This window comes from Vanellus vanellus (genome assembly GCF_965231255.1).
Source record: "Vanellus vanellus genome assembly, chromosome: 28".
Taxonomy (NCBI): Eukaryota; Metazoa; Chordata; class Aves; order Charadriiformes; family Charadriidae; genus Vanellus; species Vanellus vanellus.
The window spans coordinates 1,272,709-1,294,013 of NC_138933.1; the positions used below are offsets into that span (position 1 = coordinate 1,272,709).

The window sequence follows — 21,305 nt, forward strand, 5'->3', positions numbered from 1 at the left end:
CATTTAGGCACCCCAGAGGAGCGCATGAGCTATAAAAAGTCTTCCCTTTGCCATTTGGAGTTATGTTCTGCAGCCTCAGCACATCCAGGCTCTGCAGGACTCTGCAACCGCCAGAGCTGCTGCTGTGCAGGAGGAAGGGGGGGGGGCGAGTGGCCAGTCTCCTGCACCCTCAGTGTTTGAGCGAGGCCACGGTGCAGAGCTGTGCTGGGGCACCACTCTTCAAATGTCAGCAAGGAGCGTTGGGAGGTGCCAATGGCTGCTTTTGGAGGCACAAGGCCTCCTGAAGTCCCCCTGAAGCAGCCTCTCCGGCGGTGAAGGCAGGCTGGGCCCTGGGGGAGGATGAGGAGGCCTGTGAGTGCCTCAGGGCTGGCGCGGCCTTCGCTCCATCCCGCCTGCAGCCGAGGACCGTCCTCTCAGGGCTGATGGCGCCTCAGCCTCGCGCAGGGCAGCCCGTGGTGCGCCTCACGGCGCCAGGTCGGTCTCACGGGCGGCTCTGAGAAGAGCGGGCGGCCGCGGCCGTGACCCGGCGGGCTGCCGTGGCGGCCTGAGAGGAAAGAGCGGCGGTGGCGCCGCCCCCCGCCAGGGGGCGCCGCAGCTCCCGCCTCGGCGGACTATACATCCCAGCGGGCAGCGCGGCAGCCACGTGACGGGGCGGAGGCGGGGCGCTGACCGGAAGCGCAAGAGAGCCGCAGGCCCGGGATACCGGAGCCCGGGGACGCAGGTACGGGGCGAGGCGGGGCGAGGCGGGGCGGGGGGGCTCCGGGGCGGGGGAGGGAGCGCTCCCGGCCCTGCTGACCGCCGCTTTCTGTTGCAGGTGTAGCCATGGTGTCCGGCAAGCAGCTGGCCGACTTGGGCTACAAGGCCTTCTCCGGCTCCATGGCTCTGCTGACGGTGTACGGCGGGTACCTGTGCGGGGTCCGGGCCTACCGCCTCCTCCAGCGCCGCCGAGAGCGGCAGGAGGCCGCCGGGCCCGAGAGCTGAGGACGACCTGGCACCCGGTACCGCGTTTCCCGGCTGGAGTGGAGGCGGGAGGCGGCACCCCGGTTTCCCCGGGCTGGGTCGGCCCTGAGAGCTGAGGACGGCCTGGCACCCGGTACTGCGTTTCCCGGCTGGAGCAGGGACGGGAGACGGCCCCCCGGGCTGGGGGAAGGAGTCAGAACACAATAAAGGCGTGTGGAAACAGCCGAGTGCAGTGCTGCGTGGTGTCTGTCTGAACCCGGGCCCGTCTGACCTCAAAAAGGTGCTTCTCAGAGGCCCAGAGTCACAGAAAAGGGGGCTATAGTCTCCTTGATTTTATTTTCTAGAGATGAAACACATTAGCCACGTTTCTGAAGCATCTTTTAATCGGAAATAAGAGTAAACAATGGTATAAAACAGTAACAACTCAAGAAGTTTCCAAAATTCTGCTCATGATTGACACACAGGTCTTCCATTGCCCCCAAGTACCATTGAGTAAAAATAAAGAAGCAAAGCCCGTGGTGCGGCTGCCTTTCCAGCCCAGTGATTCCTCCGCCTAGTTGCAAAATCAGCGCAGCAACGTCCACTTCTCCCTTGGAGTACAGACGAACAGGACTGAAACATCTTATTCTGTGGAAAGTTAAGCACAGCCCACCAGTACTGGTCTGCCCTCAAGTCCTAGCTTGGCCCAACTGGAGACCAGTAGGTCTAGAAAAGTCTCAAAACCACAACTTGCTACAGAAAAAAAAAAAAATTAAAAGGCATGTATTGTGATAGTTGTCTCAGGGGCAATAAACCACCCCCCTCCCCCATTTCAGAAGGCTGTAGTCAAGACTTCAGAGGGGCTTGCAGCACCAAAATAGGCAGCAGACGCTGGCCTGGTCCCTCGTGACAGCAGAGATGTAAGCTATAACCTCCTTAGCATATAGCACCCCGATGGCAAGGTAGAGTGATGTTTCTGTTGTAGCACAGTCCAATTCAAAGCTGGGCTGTCGTCCGGTGCGCTCCCAGCGGGACTGAGAAAGTCTCTGCCGCAGCCAGGGTAGCTGGGCTGTGGAGCCACGGGCCCCTGTGGTCTCCGTGCTCTGAAGTGGCTTCTGGAGTGCATCAAGGAGATCTGCTGAACCTGCACTGGAGCAAACCGTCACTGAAATGGCACCGTAACCCTCCTGCGGTCGGCAGCCAGCCTAGTCCAAACTTGTTCCGCCTTGAGTTGATCCTAGTAAAAACCAGTTTGTCACAAACAAAGATACCTCCGCAAATATCGATGGGGCTAAGATTTAAGTACAAAATGGCTTAAAGTGAAATCTGCAGCTTTGTTTTTGCCCTAGTCATTGGCTTTATCCCTTCTGTTGTGCAAAGCCTCTGACTGGTCTGGATTGTGCCCATTTCAGATTTGCAGGAGGTTTCTGGGGAAGGGGTATCTTGATTAAAGATCACTTGGGAATGTGGAGCTCAACACATCTAGATATTTAAAGATAAGTTCGTGTTTGCTCAAGGCCAACCCACAGCCTTACTCCTCTTCTGTCCACTGGCTACTAGCCACGTGGCCATTAATGCGGTTGGAGCCGTTACTCGAAGTGCTGAAAACTCCTTTTGTGCTGTTGGAAGTCACATCCTCCTCTTCAGAGCTGCTCTCTACATCGCTGCGGTCATCTTTTGATACCTAAACATTTCAAATGAAATTTGGTAGTGGAAAGGGGAGAAGGGAAGTTGAAAAAATACACAGAAAACAGTAGTTAGAAGGTTGTATCCTTGTGATTAACCAGCTTCAGTCAGTTACAGTTACCTTATACATTTGATCCTGAATCACTTCAAACTTACAAGGAAGAACCTGTCATCACATACAGAATGCAAGACACAAACACTGAAAATGACAATTTGGAAATACCAGTTCTGTTTTCCAAACACTCTGTACATCTGTGAAAGCACTACACTTTTTATGGCTCTCACCAGATCAGAGGACACTATAGATCTTGGGTTGTTCTTGTCTTCCAAGAGCTGCATTTTAGGGTGGTTAAAGGCCGCTTTTGCAAACAACAAATTTGTTTCGAATCCAGAAACTTTTTACACCATAATCAGCAGCAGGTATGATGACAAAACCCCATGTATATATCAGTTTTAGAGAGAACATTTTGTCCTACAGGGAGCGGGTTTGGTATTTTAAAAATTAACCAGCTGTATTTATTCCATTACTGTCTGCACAAAGTGCCTCCCATTTTCACAGCTCATGGTTCATACATGAGAACTCATTCACAAACAAAAGCCTGTTTGGGCAGTGGGCTGTAAAACAAAGACAACTACCTAATCCAGCAAACAACCGTTCAAGAACAGGAGGAGCATCTCAGCCCAGAGATCCAGATCTGCGTTACAGAGTTATGGCCTTAGTGAAAAGATTGACTGCAAATCCAGCTGAATTTGATTTGTACGTGGGATTTTGAACCTGTCAGAGCAGATCCAGGCGCACATTGCTGCCGGCTGCTCGGGGCGCCACGGGAGGGCAGTGCTCCAGCACCGCAGAGCCAACAGCTCCAGAAGGAGAAGGGAAGAGCTCACAAGCCCGGCCCTCACTGCAAACAAGCACCTTGGCTGGTGGCGGGGTGCCAGAGCCCTAACCTCACCAGTGCCGAGCAGTGACTGCGGGCATGGCCCGTGCTTGGCATACCCCAAGGCAGGCTCTCCACGCTTCTGCTCTGCAACTAATAGTCCTCATTTACTTAATGTGCAAGCACTTTGCGGCTAGCACCTTTCCAAGGATTTCAAGATTTGATTCTACTCTGCTTGCTTCGAGTCAGGGTTAGGGCTTTCCAACAGCACCAGGCAGGAAGTTTTTGAACTCAAGGGAAGATCTGGCAGGAAGCCAGGTAAAGTTAATGATCTCCAGGATTGGTTTTGACAGGCCTGTTGGATGTACTGGCTTCTGTCTGTTGCCAGAACTTTTTGGTATCTTTCCCCACTCTCCTGCTATGTTGGAAGTTCAAAGGGTCACTGGAAGGAAGCAGAAATCCCTCGAAATTTTTCCCATTATTTGTGGGACAAGTGACTGTTCTACTCCTTTTCAGAAAAAGCATTGCGCTTCTCAAAATTTTTCCCATTATTTGTGGGACAAGTGACTGTTCTACTCCTTTTCAGAAAAAGCACTGCGCTTCTCCTGTCCTCTTCCACTCAGCAGTGTTAATGAACACTAAGGACAGATAGTAGAGTCTCTGTGACTGTATAAAAGCAAAAAGGTGAAGGTCATGCAGCCAGCTGACAGCAGATAAGAACAAATCCCAGGACACTGCTTTGACATTTGGGAAAACCTGCATTGTAGCATACTGTCAGAACCAGCACTGTATCAACCAGGGAGAGGAAAGTTTTAAGAGAATGCACCAGCCATCTAAAGCTCCCAGACCACGGCTTTGCTTTTGTCTTAGCCTTGAAACAGACACAGATGTGTTTCAGTAAACAAACAGAAGCATAGATCACACTTACATGCAAAAGATGAAACTGTCCAGCTCCAATCTGGCACAGAGAAAAGGAGTGAGAAAAGAATGAAGAAGACAGAGCTTAGAGTCCTTTCTTTGGCTAGGTCACCTGCACAGGAGAGAACCAAGGAAAGGAAAAAGACGTAGATTTCAGGATACAGAAACAGCTGCACAGACAGAAAGTAAGACATTCGCAGTAGCAGCTGTGGGGAACAGATGAAAAGATCACGTGCATACTCTGAAACATGCCTTCCCCTGACAATCAGTGCCACAGACAACTACGATATAAATATTTTTCAAGGTTACATTCCATGTGCAGGGGCAGCTAAGAAGTTAAACACAAAGTAAAAAGTAGAGTCATGAGAGAAACTCAGATCAGAGCACCAAATACCTGATTTAAAAAGCATTTGTGCTATGAAATCAGCTGTTGCTCTGGTAGCTGCAAAGGAAGTGGCTTCTCTTGATGGGGTGGCTGGGTGTCAAATTAGTTCCTAGATTGGCTTGCCCTGTCTCATGCTACTTCAGCTGAACTACACCTTTTTGCCTGGCAACTGAGGTTGCAGCCAGAAGTCAGCACCGTTCACTCTCCGGGCAACATTTGCTGCTAACCAGCTGCTGTAGTTTCACCCTCACTCTCCCCAAGACTCCCAACACAAATTAAAATTAGAACACTCAGACTGAAGCTAGACTGCACCCCATTAGCCCAGTGACAACCAGTAAACTCCACTGCATTTCTGATAACCCTTTCTCCTCTGCATGCCACAGCTCAATGCTTGGCCTCCACTGACGGCCAGGAGCCTGCGTTGGTGCTAACAAGTGGAAGACGCATAACCCTCATCACTTCCCAAGAACCATCTGAAGGTGGAAAGTTGGAAAACATCCTATATGTTCAAAAAAAGAGCCTACTGCCACCTTAAACTCCAAACACAGTGTATAACAAGTCTGTCATCATCACTATTATTACAACATCTGAACATACTGGAAAATGGTGTTATTTCCCCGCACGGCCAGAACAAAGAGGATAACATCCCCCCCTTTGTATACAGCTGGCAACTCAAGTCTGCAGAGCAACCAAGGTAAAAACCCTACCGTTCTACAAAGCACTCCTGATGCAAGTCCCTCGAGAACTGGGACCAACCCCCACTGAAGGGCCCAGTTTCTCATGATTGCTTCACAGGGTTTGTAGGGAAGAGGACCCAAAACAGTCACCAGCAATCTTACCTTTCCCCGCACGAGGGCCTTGTAGGCAGTGCGAATGATGAGATAAGACCAGATGATATGCAAGATCTGCAAGGTTATCAAAAGCCCATTGAATAGCCACCATGAAGGATAAGGACCAATCAACTCCCAGCTTTCAAACAGGGTTGTATTCAAAATCCTAAAAGAGACCCAGAAACACATTACAGATCAGCTGTGCTGGTAACACGGCTTCCAGCTCTAAATTAAGATGACTGGCCAGATGCACAACAGTTTGTATCTCATTTAAGCATCTGTTGCTTTGCTCCTGTCAGCGTGGCGATGCAGCTAGTCTCTTGCCAGAGTCGGGAGACAGATTAAAGCTAATTAGAAACATTTGAACTGAGCAACAAACAGGAGAAGATGTGAATGTTCTGCAATTTGGTTACACATACAGATCTGCTGCCAATTTCCTTCTCAAAAGCACAAGCATTTATAATAACTTTACAGGAAGTGATGTCAAGCTGCACTTGGTCATCAAAACAACAGTTAACATATTCATACTTGGGCAGTCTTCACCCATATTTAACTATCAGGAAGGAATTTTGTTCCCAGTAGACCTCCCTCCCTGGGCGCTATTCTCTTCCCTCAGATTTTTATGGGTTCCTCCTGCCAAGCTGGAGGACTAGAAACTGCTTTACGGACAAAGCTTTGTGCTTTCTTTCATTACTGTTTTGCTGTTCTTGTCGCTGGGAGTTATTGCCAGTACTTAAGTAATTTAATAAACACTTTAGATTTTATGAAGTAGAGAGGTATGGAGAGACCTTTAAAGACATCATTAATTTCACATAGCTTTTAACATTTCACAAGAAAAGAAAAACAAGTCTTTCAAAGAAGAACCTGAGTGCCCCAACATGCAGCTACAGAAACATCCAACTCAACTAGTTTAGGGATGAGTTAAATGCAATTCCAGAGATCTGTTGATGTTTTATACTACTAATTAGGGAAGGGAATCCACGTGAAGTAAATAGCATGGGGTCTGCAATACCGCTGCAAGTTTGCCAGATTTCTCTACAAAGTTAAGGAATTACATTACAGACAGTGGAAAATACATTAAAGATTTACAGGACTGCTGAGCAATAGCATGATGCAAGAGCATCACCTCATGACAGACAACAGCAATAAAAACAATTACAACTATCTCATCTGTCACTGGAAGGAGCCTATGAAGACATAAGAATTAAAGCTCTTCCTTATCCAGACTCCTTTGATGCATTTACTGGAAAACAAGCAAGAGCTTTAATTGCAACCCTGATACCAAAGCGTAAGTATTGTTTCTGCCTACTGTCAAGGCACCCAAAAAGAATGGGAATGCACGCTGCCCATTGCCTAGGAAATAAATATATGCAGTAAAACTGAAATTAACTGAGTAATAATCAGGTGTAACCAAATTTTCACCACTCTTTCAACAGTAACAAGAAGTGGATAACAGCTCATCAACAGAAGAATCTCACCAAGCCTGACCTATTGAGGTGAGAGGGAATCGCATTATAGGATGATTAGCCATAAGCCATTTAACCAGGGTTTTACCCCCCAAGAAACCCAAGACCTAGTTCAGGCCCTGAACAGTCACGACACAAGGATAGGACACGAGTGTCATAAGAATCAGAAACTGTAACGATGACTAAGCCAGATACTCAAAAATCAAATTTAACTCAAGAGATCATGCCTCATTTGCAACTATTTCCAAAACTCTTAAGAGAAGCAAACAACCCTTCAAGTCTTTCAGAGCAGATACTGGCTGACTTGGCTCCAGCTAATAAGCACTGTCATCACTTTGCAGTAGGAAGAGAGGGGCCAGCTGTGCATTAGGATTCTAGTCACTTTTCACACTCCCTCAGCTGACTGTTGAGAGGTTTCTTCACATGCCTAGTTGAACGTACTGCTCCAAACAGTACTTGGGTTGTCTGCAACTGCAGGCTGCCTTGAGGGACAGGCTGGAATGCTTGCAAGAGGTCCAAATACAAAGGCTTTGCTTAAAGGATTGGAAGAACAAACAAGACCTTAACAGCTCAAGGTGCTTACCAGAAAGGATAAATGCCCAACCGTGTAACAATGAATACGACACCAAAGAGCATGAAGAAAGCATCACATAGACGTTGGTACTTGGCATAATTGGCTAGCTTTGCAGCCTAAAAGAGACAGGAAATATAAGAATATTATTCCCTTTGTGCACTCATGTAATTACCAGGCTGTAGAGCCTCAAAAACCCTCCAGCCATCACATTTGTAAGGAGTTTGGAACAGTTAGGGATTATTCTCAGCACTAAAGCAGTTATGAGGAAAAGCTGACAAGGCAGGATCAGCAGCACAAGTTTTATGGCATATTCAATGCAGTTTATCAAGAATGGGAACGTCGGCTTGCTCCCCTGAGACCGCACTAGCATTAGGTACACAAAGATTTGAAAGGAAACTCACCTCTAAAAGGAAATCTGATGCATCATGGAGGCACAGCACCAGAGTCCCAACCCGCACCATATTATTCATATAAGAGAAGGTAATGAGTCCAATTGTAGCCAAATGATGGACGAACATAATCAGGAAGTCCTGGAAACAGAAAAAAAAAAATTAATGAAGACTCTTTGGCTGTCAAACAAATACAAAGGTTTGGAACAGAGCCACAAAACTGACTATCTGGGGTCACAGGATTACTTCAGTTCAGACTCTGACTCCACTTTATACAAGCACAGCTCATCACACAACATCAACCGCCATCACTAAGGGTTCCAGAGAGGTCTCTCCCAGCATTTGTGCTCCTGTGAAGTCAGAACTCTATATACAAAGGTACAGCACAGTCTCTGGCACACACATGCAAGGTAAGGATAAGTATGCCTGCAGACCCCACTGCAAAGATTGACAGGACAACATATGGCCCTTATTTTTGGCTCCTTTTGGTTTTACAGTCATATTGCTAGTCCTTTCAGCTCTTGGCACAAATTTTAAGTACGCTGCTGTTACTGTTGTCAGCATGCAAAAGCCTGCCAGAGCATAGCAGGCATGGAACACAGGATAACCCAACAGCAAGAACTAGGCCACTTCATTAAAAAAATGTTTACAACGCAGATACATTAAGGGTTGGTTTCCAGTCTAGCCCCCTGGGTACAACACTTCCATGTCAGTGTACCTTACCATGATTGCAGTGGGGAATGTAATCCACTTTGTTAAAGTCAGAGTACAAAATTAAACATTATAAACAGTATCGCAGACACTGCTCATCAATCCCTTTCTGCAGCTCCAAGATATTCTGTAGTGCCTCATCTGCTAATATTTCAGTACTGAAAAAAATCCCAGTTAAACTTTTCTTTTTGAACAGTCAGTGCAAGAATTGGGATAATTTCCCACTTTGCAGTTTGTATAACAGAAGCAATAAACTATGATTTACTATTAACTGTTTTCCAACAGCAACAATAAGCCAAATCCTAGAACGTAGCACAATGGAATTAGATTCCAGCAATTAAAACCAGTCATCATTCTGCTACACACACAGATGAAAAATTACTTTCAAAAAAACATTTATTATTGCTTTATTGTTTGCCATTTTCTCACCCAGCTCAACAAGGTATGCTTTGTGCATCTCATTTTCATGTTTTCTTCAAGCCTTCTAATTAAATCTATTTTTACACAATGATTTGACAACTTTTTATTGGGAGGTATCGAGTGATTCTGTTCTTTCCCCTGGAAGGTGAAAGGGACTCTCAAGGATATACCAGGTTGCGTATCAGGCTTGCTCCTCCCTTTCCCCAGGACTGGGTAGTGATTACAGAAGGAGACAGGCGGCACAGAGATGCGAGTGAGGAAGAAAATACAGTTATTGCTATGCTTTAGCTTTACTGGCCAGGCACACTCACATTTTTTTGTTAGTTCTATCTATTTAGCAAAGTGGTTAATGCAATTTTGGTTAATCTCACCTTCCGTTTAATGTCTGTAAACTGAGAAAACATGAGAGACCAATAGAAGGCCAGCTCCAAGATATAGTAATAATAAAGCCTGGATGTTAGAGGCTGGAAAACAAACAAAGATAGCACAGTTAGAAGACAAAGTACTTTAAAATTTACATTAAAATAAACTTTTTCTTTCCTTCCCATCCCACTCTGTTCCTCCAGAATGCTGAGGCATAAGTTAAAAGATCCAGAATTAAGGTTTAGTAAAAACAAGCTTAAGCAACAGACGTCTTACTCTAGGCTTAGTCACACAAACACACTTGAGTGTTTGAGCTTTATTCAAAAGGAGTAATATTCCCTTATCAATATTTACAACTCATACTGCAGCCTCTTGGATTAGGAAAACCAGGCACTGAAGGAGACTGGTTGGCCTCTACACAGTCATACTTGCTGCATTGTGGAAACAACAGTGTAAATAAATCACCGGTATAATTTTATGCATAATTTTACTTTTCACTTTTAATAATCTTAGCAGCAAGTACACATAACATGAATATGAACTTAGTCAGTTCTAGCTGAGGAAACACTGCTGTTGACAAACCTAACCAGGATCTGAAGACATGAAGAGTAAATGCCATCTTTGTGCCTTCCAAAAGGGATGGCCGTTCACCCACTAGAAAGCTTACCAGGCTGCAGCCTGTGCAGCATCCACCCCGCAGAATAATGAGACACACTCAAGTCTACTGAGTTTCAATCCGCTACCATTAACAAAAATATAAAAGCTGAAATTGTGCAAAAAGTTGTAATCTAGTAAGTGTTTATCTCCTACCTGAAAAGGGTAGTTGTACCAGCATTGTCGTGTGTCCCAAAACCAGGGTGCCTAAAGGCAAAAAGATAAGTTATTATTCTACTGGGTTTTTTCTTCCCTATCACCTAAGGCTGTTGACCCCTACAGTACTGTTTCACTGAAATTTTATCTTGATTCTATCATTCAAGCGAAATTTATTGTAAAACAGCCTAGCGATTCAAAATACTCTTTCTGCCGTCAAAGGCAAGTTATACTGCAATGGAAATTCAAAGAATGAATAATCATACACCTCTAATAATAATAAAGACCCAAAGAGATGAAGCTGTATCCCTTCAAGAGGGAGATAACAAAAAGACAAGCAGCTCTCCATAGCAAAAAATCCCAACAGTTCTGTCCCAGTCTGGGGTAACAGGACAAATAAGTTTCTAGTATTTCCATAATAACCGATCTGTGTAGAAGTTTTCCTAGAGTGTAAAGAAGGTCCTTGAACAGAAACCCCAGGATCTCAAATAAGGGAATATAAAGATGCCTATCACCACTAACCCCACCTTGTTTTAAGATAGGTGCAAGGACTGAAGAAGTGACACAGGTAGTCACAGACCCTATATTTCAGCAGGACAGCCATAACCCTGCTGCATGCCACACAGAACAACAAGGGGGTGGGGGGGTGTGACAGACCAACTCACCGTCCAGAGAAACCTGATTCCATAAAAAAATATACTTAAATAAAATGTAAATCTCCACCTAGGAAAAGAAGCAAAAATTAAACTTATGAAATAGAAATAGCTTCTGGTTAATATTTGTAACAAAAACTGGAACAATTGTGAAAAAAAAAAAAAAAACCACAAACCAATTCTGACACCTGAAAAGCTTTCACCCACCAAATGGTAATCCTTCACTTGTAAACATTTCATGTAAGGATAAAACTATTTTAGAGTTTTCACACCACACACGAGATTGCATCAACAGCCAAGTTTGAAATAAAGTTCAGACTGAACATGCATCATTCATATGCTTTAATATACAATAACAAGATAAGTCATTGTTATCCAGAAGGTATCCTAATATATATATTTGTCCCTCTTACCTTGTGGCTTTAAGTAGACAAAACCATACTGGGGGGAAGAATTAATATGAAGAAAGTTACTGGAAAGGAAAGAAATGAGCACAGAAGAAATAACAAGTCAGGAAAAAAATATTCAGATGCTACTACACTAACAGAGGTAACTGCAAGCATTCAGAAAGAAACAAAGAACAAAAGAATGAACTGAAATGAAAAGAACAGGAATCCAAGAAGTGTCCGTGTAAGAGTATATACATCATTGTGTAAGCCATAAGGTCATTCTGTCTGGGAACAAAGGCTGGTCTACAACACAGCTGTGCAGACAGCAGACTTGTCTTCAGTATAATTACTCAAGTTGTGCACATGCATATGCACACATGCACACACATGCACACTGAAGTGCTACGTTTGCATTAAGGACCTGGTCCACTATCTAAAGCTGCTCATCGTTGCCAGGAATAACTCCTGTACATGTGTTCTCATCTCTCATGCACATATACAAACTATTTTAGAATACTTGAATTCTAAAAAGCCCTCCTGACTTCTTTAATTTGCTTACGTAAGAATTTATCTTCCACCAGCCAACCCCAAGACACTAGTTTAAATTAGCAGCTGACCACAGTTTCAGTTAGAAAAGAGAACATACAGCTGGAGCTTTAAGACGAAGCCACATCTTGGCCTCTGCACAAACATACATGCTCTCACAAAATTTAGTGAGGGTGGTGGGTTTGTCCTGGTTCCTCCGATGACGAAACCAGCGCTGGATCTTTCGAACATCCCAGTCTAGCTGCTTTGACAAGCCTTCTAACCTTTTTCCATCTGGAGACTGAAGGAAAATGAAACAAGTGTCATTTCTCCTACTTCTCAACCTACTTGCAGTCCGAGACCCCCTCTGTACTATGACAGAAACGATGCACAGGTAACAAAACACACACACTAGGAAGGCACTACGTACAGACTAGAAGCAGGAACCCATTGCCACAAACATTCATTCAAGTTCAACCTTAATAAGCCACTAATTACTTAATTATGCAGAATGCTTTTGGTTTAACATTTCCTCATCTATTTCATCATTTGACAGCACATTATGACAAAGAATGCAATTGTTCTGTTTCTCAATTTGAGGGGAGAAGCTTTCAAAATGTCCTGTCCTACCTGTTAAAACTCACACATCAATTCAAACAGCCCAGAACTCAGGAAGATCAAAGTTGAGTACATTTAAGGGTTGCTACTCACTGCAAGTTTAGCGAAACTTTAAAGTAAGAGTTTAATACATTAGATATTTGTATATTCCAAAAGAGCATTGTAGAGATGCTATTTCCATTACTAAAGTTTATAAATAAAATTAAATTTGAGAACTGAAATAATTATATGATAAAGAATGTATCACTGTTCTCTGACTGGAAACTCTACTGGCAATTTATTTGTTTGAATAATGTCATAAATGGATTTATAAGAGACAAAGCGAACTAAACCTGATAACTACCTCTAAAATGGCCCAGGGGTGAGATAAGCCACATTAGTTTCAGACCAGTGTCCTTTTAACAAGCTCCGCCGGGGAGCTCTTACAACTGTAAGATGATAAACACATTTTACTACTGGAGCTACATACAAACCCAAAAACTTACGCAGAAAGCTGATTTAATAAAGAGTCACCAGGCTGTCCAACTGAAAAGCAAAATCATCTGTCATTTGATTTTCAGCATTGAGACCGTGACTTTCCTGTAATTGCATCGCAGCCAGATCTCTCTGCACTGTACCAGGCTTTAATGGTTCGGGCTACCTGACACTCCTGCGTTGGAAGTCAACCTGCCTCAAAGGAGAATTTACAGAGCTCCGATTTCAGAACAGCAATGAAATCTTCCCCCTGCATCAGTGCCACCCTACATTCCGAGTCTCCAAATCCAACAGCAGACACAAGCCTACTGATACAGTTTAAGGCAGCTCTGTTTTCATAAGCTACATAAATTTTGCACAGCATGCTTCCTCATGGGTTTCCTAAACATTAATTTTAAGGACGTCCCCTACATAAAAGTCCTCCCCACAAACGGCAGCAACTCATAGGGACTTTTTAATTCACGCATCATTCCAAATGCCTCCAAACATCAATGTTCCCATGAGGCTAGTTTTAGTAAGGGTTTCATAGAATTTCCCTTCCATTCACTGAGCATTTTATCTCAGAATGAAGTTCAGCATCGCCAAATCAGAACATAAAACCTTCCATTTCATTATCTTTAATGAAAATCTATCATGCTGTCTGCATGGCTTTCACTGTCAACATTCAATAGAGTACAGAGCATGTGGAATTCTGCAATTCTGAAGTGAAGGGGCACTCTCAGCTTCAGTGAAAGAAAGGCCATGAAACAATCAAAAGAAACACCTACTGTCAACATTAGATGTCCTACCCTTTGTCAGGGCACACTTCCATCGACTAAATGCTTTCCTTAAATAACTGACTTCTACTGTGACAGCTGTTGTCCAATTCCACAGTAGACGGCAAAAGTAAGAGGAAGGCATTCACACAGCTGGCCAATAAAACCAGCAAAGGAGCAGATCTCAAGGAAAACAGCAGCACTTTTCCAATAGAAAGTGAAAGATAATGGGAAATTTCTTGTTAAACCAAGAATTACCAGCTGTTACAGGAGTAACAATTTGGACAAGGCAGGGAACTAAAGGAAGAAGCCTCACACCTTTCTAAAGAGAACATTTTTTTATTCAAAAAAAAAACATTCTTCTATGCACAAAAGCGTAGGTCAGCCATAAAGAGAATTTACTTTGCTACCAGAAGGACATGCCAGAGGCAAAGTAAAATAAGAAACAGCATGCTCATTGTGCATGCACAGTGTGAAATGCATGTCTCTCAAACTGGGAAAGTGGAAGCAAAAAGCACATACCCCCCTCCTCCCCCGGTTCTTACTTATAGGCCTCCATTTCTAGTAGAATTCGAAGCGTGACTCACCTTAGTGATGGATGTAAACACTTTCTCTAAAATTGCATTGGGCTGGGCTCTGTGAGGTCCACTGTCTTGAATGCCAAGGTTTATGGCACATGGCTTGGCAATAAACCTGAAAGAATTCCAGAGAAAGAGCGAGATTAAAACCAGAGATCTACTTCCCTCCTCTGCCTAAAGCACAAGGACCCTGACTTGTCACCAACAGCAAAAACTACCCAAAAAGCTTTTGAATATCTCCACTCACTTTGCTTAAAGAAACTTCACAGGTGAAATAGTATCTTTTATTAGTCTAAATGGTAATTGCAGACAGCACCTACAGTACACACATCTAAAATGAAAAATTAAATCTTAATGTCCTTGGCTTGTAAGGATCAGAATGTGTGATTCTCATTACGCAGAAATAAAATAATAGATCACTGATAGGAGTCCTCTGCAAACAGAAATGCTAGTGCCCTTGTAGCCCTATAAACAAAATGCTTTATTTCCAGAATGCACCTTGGTGTCACTTAGCTCAGAAAAAAAGGGAAGTTCAAGTGACACAGTTCCTAAAAGACACGCATTTTTTTTTCAGGGTTTTTTTTTTGGTGTTTTATGGGGTTTGGTGGTGGTTTTTTGTTTTGGGTTTGTTTTGTTTTTTGGTTTGTTTTGTCTTTGAGAAAAATAAAGTGGCATATTTCCTTTGGGAGAGCAAGGAAGATGTAAGAAGTCATTCAGTTTGAAAGACCCAAGATCTCAGTATCTCACTCAATCCTCTGTGCACTGCATATTCCAAAAGCTGATCTAACACTACGAATTTTATAGCATAGACACTCTGAAAACAAACCTGGTGTTGCAACTAAAATGAATATATACATGTTCAAAAATTACTAGGTTTTGCTGTACCTTTGTGTCAAAATGGGAACAGGATTCTAGAGGAAATGCATGTGTTACCTGAACATGTGAACCGTTTTCTCTCCTGTTGGTGGGCAAGAGAGGTGGGTTTCAAGAAGCAATTTTTATTATTTTTTTAATCAATTATTTTGAGAGAAAGCAAAGAACCTGTTTTTGAAAACCGATTCTGAAAAGGACCCAACATTTGCATCATTAAATCTGTTTTGCTTCAAAACAGAGATTGTTGCAGAGACAACTGAATTGAAGACAATAAATTCCATATATGTATTCCATTTAACAGACTCAGAGCGCCATCAAGCAGAAAATGCTGCTTTTTCCGACCACTACATTTGTTACCATTTCTCATGTTTAAAAAGAGAGATTGAAATTCAAGAGAATCACAACTATAAGTGTTCCAACAGCAATCATTCTTGGGAGTACGTTGTTAGTACTTCAGTAGCAAACAGCTACGACTGGGTTTAAGAACAGACACAGGTTGTGGGGTTTTCCCCTTGAGAAAATACAGATCAGCTCATGACTAATCCTAAAGGAACTCCCCTGCTCTCAGAAAATACTAAACAACTAATAGACGCTGTGGCCCCAGGTTTCACTGTCCTGCCCCATTTCTTCATATGTCCTGTTCAACAGTCAAAGCTTTAAAAAAAAAAAAAAAAAAAAAAAGGAAAGGGTGATTTCCTTTTAGCTTGGCTCAAACGCCTCACTGCTTCCTCTATGATCTAGACCACCAGCCAGGAATCATGTTCTGATGTTATGAAACATTTGGCTGCACCCGCATAAAAGTGTGCATCTTCGTACTCTTCTTTCCTACAGGATATACCACAATAACAAAGACATACACATGTGCAATTACAGGATGCCAAATATTTTTATTTCAATTTTCGGGACGGTGCTTGCAGCTCTATAAAAAAAAGAAAATACTCAGTTTGGGTCAGTTTCTTCACCTAAGAGAGGAAGCCTGAAAAATCTGAAAATCTGCACATTCAATTACTTTATTATTCAGGAGAGTCTTCTTTTGCTTTAAGAACAAGTAACGAAGAGAAGGAATGGTTAAGAAAGCTCACAGTGATCCATACAAAGTTTTGGCATTATTCTAGAATTCAAAACCTGAAGCATCAAGGAAAGAATAATCAGCGTTTCCTCAGAAAGAAGGATGCAGAAATAATTCAATTTGGGACCTAAAGATTGCAGAAAAAAACAACAAAACTCAAAACTTCTCTTGAGTAGTAGGCTTCCTTCACTAGCAGGCATAGGGAAAAAATACAGATGTTTCCAGAAATTGGGGGGGGAGAATAAAAATCAAGAGTAAGCCACAGGCTACAGACACAGCACAAGACTCAAGTTACTCAGTCAAGCATGCAGGTGACCAAAGAGCAAACCGAAAAAAAAGACCACCCGCAAACATTTCTAGGTGCACAGAAGCAGCCAGACATCAACACCAGCAGACAAGTCACAACAGCGGAGGTAGTCCCAGCCACAGAAACAGGAAGGAAAAAGGATCGCAGCAATGGATTTCATTATTTTTAAGGAAGTCTAACCCAACACCATAATGTAGCTTCTCTAACTCCGCAAGTAATGGCTTCGTGCAATGGAACTGCAAATGACAACTGTCCTTCCGCAGTGCTGCCTGGGCAGCCACGCAAGGGGTTTTTACCCAGGCTGGGCACGGCTGGCTCATGCTCAGAAGTCCACTGAGCGGCCAAGGGCCAGGTGCTTTGACCAGTTACTACCTTGCAGGTAGACTATGAAGCAAACGATCAATCCTGTTGCCAGTCAGAAAAATATTGAGATGACACGAACATCCTTTGGATGCCCATTAAGGAAAACTCACACTTAAAACCTCCATGGCATGTTGTATTTTTGGCCCCAGAACAGGTTTTCAGATGTGCAAGTTTTGCACTGTATCCCACAGAGAAAAAAATCTGCATAGCAACAGCAGTTAAGCACCAGAGAAAAAAAAAAAAAAAAAAAAAAAAGCTGCCCATATAGTAGGATTTCCATTCTTGGGGATATTCAAAACTGAACAGCACAAGACCGTGAGCAACTTGAATTGGCTAAAATGTTGGCCTTGCTTTGATGAGAGGATTGGACAAGGTGACCTCCAGAAGTCACTTTTAATCTAAATTATTTTATGATTCTACAGAAATCTTAACTGCAGCAACTATTCCCAAGGTCAACTTACTGCCACGCCTTCCTAGCAAGGAATTATCGTCACTCAAATACCCATATTACACTTTTCTGAACAGGTATCTGCTCAATGGCTTAAGTCATACTGACCAAGTTACCTTCTTCACACTAGTTATCAAGGTGGACTGATTTTGAAACCAACACCAATTTTCAAGCACCCAGACTCATACGTTACAACAAATATTTCTCAGGCCTGTTCTACTTCATAAACCCAAAGGCAGAATCCTTCTTTATGGAACATTCCAGTTTGCCTAGTGACTCCCTATTACAGCTCTGAAAAGGAAGAAAAATATGCGAAATAGTAATATTTATAAAGTATGCACTCAAAGTAAGAGCTCATCTTTCCAGAGCCTCTCAGTTTCACTGTGTTAAGATTAAACCACCTCATTCCGCAACTGTTCCTAATATTCCAGACAGACCTGACAAAGTAACATCTAAAATCACTTTTTTGTTCTCCCCACTTGAGCACAAGCTGCAGATCCCTCCTCAGACCTGTAAAGTAACAGGCACATCTGATACTGGAGGGCAGCATTCCAGTGTAATTATAAACACATCATACGAATAACAGGCTCCAGGTTTTTGCAGATACCTGGGATTATTCTTTTTGTGCCTGCAGTGGGATAAGATGTGTAAGGAGAAATAACAGCAAGTATAACCAAGAAAAAAACAAAACAAAACAAAACCAAACCCAAAACCAAACTCATGGGCAGAAGTCCTTCTTTATCTTGTCTGCACAAAAATCCACCCCCCTACCACTGAGTCAGGGCTTTACCTTCCTCTACGAGTCTTGCCTCATCTCTGTAGTCATATACTTCCCACAGACAGTCAGCCTAATATTTTACCAGCATTGTGATGGAAAGGTTAATTTATAGGAGCATTCACTAACAGAAATACGTGTCAGTATTACAAGTGTCAGTGTCACGGAAGCACTTCCTCACACTGAAGATCTACAGCAAAAGGAGAGAGAAAAGAAAGAAACGAAGAGAAGCTAAAACAAAAGAGCTGCACAAGCATATAATTCAAGTTCTGAGTCATCAAGTCCGATTGCCAACTGTGTGTCAAGAAAGACATTTGACACAATCATCCCCAAAGCCTGAATCGGGGTAAATGCACAATGGGATTTTACCAAGACAAATCTGAACTTTCATGACATGTTCAAAGCAGCAGGAGAAAAAAGGAAAGCCTTTCTTAAAAAATGTGGTCTTTTAAAATAAACATACTAGAAACTGCCTTAGATGTTGCTCTCACAATCTGCTTTCACTTCAGGATACCACCATTGAGACACACGAGCAAAGACACAGCTGAAAAAAGGAACAACCCTCTCAGGAACCAAGCCATGGTCTCTAGGTTTTACTGTGTAGGCAGAGGACTTAATCTGTCATTTGACTCCTCCCTAAATTAACACCGCAAAGGAAATTTCACAAACCAGGTAGACTTTATCAGGATAAAGTAGTTGCTACCAGGAGGACTGTGTTACCAGGTGCGGTAGGATGCACTGTATCTCTCCTAACATCTCATACTCTCGAGAAAAAAGAATCTTTTGCACTTCTTCCCCAGACTAAGACACCTGGACTAAACAGAGCTTGGAAAGCGAGGAGACCTTCTTACAATATCCCTTTCAGGGGTATCATTCTGTCTCACAGCTTCCTTTCCGTGTCTGCTGGCAAGCATGAACATTTGGCTAAGATCAGCAGCAGCACACCAAGCTGAGATGAGATTCTGGCACTGCCACGTGTGTTCCTGGGTCCTCTGCGCTGGTTTGAACTGCCAGTACTTTTATGAAGCTTTTTTTATTATTATTATTTGGAGGGCAGAAAGATAAGATTGAGGAAAAAAAGAGCCTTTCAAATTTCTCTCCTACTCTGCTGACCTGCTTCATTTTTCTCCTCAGTTCACCCATTTTTTTACTTCACCCCACCCCCCTCATTCATTTCTGAAAGCTCAAGAAAATTCACACTTCTTACAAAAAAAAAAAATCCCACAAAACAACAAACTCGATTCCTACTCGCTTTAGTCCTACAGCCTTTTTCACGCTTAGAAATACTTATGCCCTTTCAATGTAGACATTTAAGATTGATTTAATCTCTAATGAACTACCTGAACGGGAATACAAGGTATCTTGGTCTGCTTCACCCAACGGTATTCCTAAATAAGCTGCTTTACTAATTAGCATCTATGTCACCCACACAGCCTGCCCTGCGTGTGGCTGTAAGAGATATACATCGCAGACAGGATAAACCTCTGCCCCAGGGAAGAGGTAATATCATATGTTTATGGATACTCAAGTAAATGAGAAACACTGTATGACACGTGTTTATGGGCAGATATGATGATCTGCACGCACTTGTGCCCTGCCTGAGATGCAGGGGATCCACAAACTGTTTAATAATACACTAGGCCATGTGAACAAGCCCTATTTCCTCATCCAGGAACTCGCAAGGAAAGTACAATAGAGAGACCAGCACCACACACAAAAAAACTGCAGAATGGCAGCAGCCAGTTTTCTCTCACTCGCCCCACTGAGGTTCTCCTGGCCAAGAGGATAAATAAAAGAGAATTCCCCCAACTTTTTTCTTGCACTACCTCACCACAAGGTACCGCCAGCCTGGGGAAACAATGCCAAGGGAGAGAGGAGCCCAATGGGTGTTGTATGTCATGAGGGACACAGCATGGTTCCTGGGTTACACAATACAATGATAGATTCATCTAGGTTGGAAGGATCATCGAGTCCCACTGTTAACCTAACACTGACAAGTCCACCACTAAACCGTGTCCCTCAGCACCACATCTACCCGCCTTTTAAACACCCACAGGGATGGCGACTCCACCACTTCCCTGGGCAGCCTGTTCCAATGCTTGATAACCCTTTCAGCAGATAAATTTTTCCTAATATCCTAAACCTCCCCTGGTGCAACTTGAGGCCATTTCGCCTTGTCCCATCGCCTATTCCTCAAGAGAAGAGACCGATCCCCCCTCGCTACACCCTCCTTCCAGGTAGTTGTAGAGAGCAGTAAAGTCTCCCCTCCACCGCCTTTTCTCCAGGCTGAACAACCCCAATTCCCTCAGACGCTCCTCATAAGTTCTCCAGACCCTTCTCCTTGTGCTCCAGACCCCTCACCAGCTTCGTTGCCCTTCCCTCGACACGCTCCAACACCTCCATGTCTTTCTTGTCGTGAGGGGCCCAAAACTGAACACAGCATTGGAGGTGGGGCCTCAGCAGCGCCGAGTACAGCGGGCCGATCGCAGCCCCACTCGTGCTGTCCGCGCTATTCAACATTCCCTTTCCACGCCAAAAGAGCCTCGAGAGACGCCGCGGGCGGGGAGCCGGCCCCGGCCCCCACGGAAGGCCTCGACGCTGCCTGAGGGGCGAGCGGGGCCCGGCCCGCCCCGCCTCAACCCGGCCCGGGGGCCGCCCGCCGCTCCCCCCAGGGCAGCCCGTTGCTAAGAGACACCGGCGGCCTCGCCGCGCGCTGGCCCCCGCGGCGGGAACGGGCGGCGTCCCGACCGCCTCAGCCGGCGGAGGGCCCCGCCGGCCCGGGGGAGGCCGGCGGCGGGGACGGCCCCGCGCTCACCTCTCGAAGAGCAGCCGCACGGCGAAGATGCCGAGCGCCAGCGGGAAGGCGGAGAGGACGTGGCCCGCCCGCGGGTACTGCAGACCGCTGCCCGGCGGACCCGGCTCCCCGGCCAGATCCGCCCACGTCACGTTGTGCGGTAGCCAGAACCGCTCGTTCCAGAACCAGGCCCCCAGCGCCGCCGCCGCGGCCGCCGCCATCTTCCGCCGCCGCCTCCCTCCCGGCGGCCGCAGCTGAGGCGGCCACCGCAGCCGACAGGGGGGCGGCGCCGAGCGCCAACCCCGCCCCTCCGCT

The 21,305-nt window shown here is 44.6% G+C and overlaps 2 protein-coding genes across 2 annotated transcripts; one reads left to right on the top strand and one right to left on the bottom strand.

The window, feature by feature from the left end:
- Window positions 1–599: 599 nt before the first annotated feature.
- Window positions 600–1,185, top strand: COX14 (cytochrome c oxidase assembly factor COX14). The gene is made up of 2 exons (XM_082496446.1): window positions 600–721; window positions 815–1,185. The coding sequence occupies exon 2, from the start codon at window positions 823–825 to the stop codon at window positions 979–981; it is 159 nt and encodes a 52-aa protein (XP_082352572.1). The 5' UTR covers window positions 600–721; window positions 815–822; the 3' UTR covers window positions 982–1,185.
- Window positions 1,186–1,325: 140 nt separating this feature from the next.
- Window positions 1,326–21,226, bottom strand: CERS5 (ceramide synthase 5). The gene is made up of 10 exons (XM_082496333.1): window positions 21,012–21,226; window positions 14,371–14,476; window positions 12,107–12,237; window positions 11,035–11,092; window positions 10,370–10,420; window positions 9,568–9,660; window positions 8,078–8,206; window positions 7,686–7,792; window positions 5,646–5,802; window positions 1,326–2,623 (listed from the first exon to the last, which is right to left on the bottom strand). Exons 1-10 carry the CDS (start codon window positions 21,209–21,211, stop codon window positions 2,471–2,473), a joined length of 1,185 nt encoding a protein of 394 aa, XP_082352459.1. The 5' UTR covers window positions 21,212–21,226; the 3' UTR covers window positions 1,326–2,470.
- Between the last annotated feature and the right edge of the window lie 79 nt (window positions 21,227–21,305).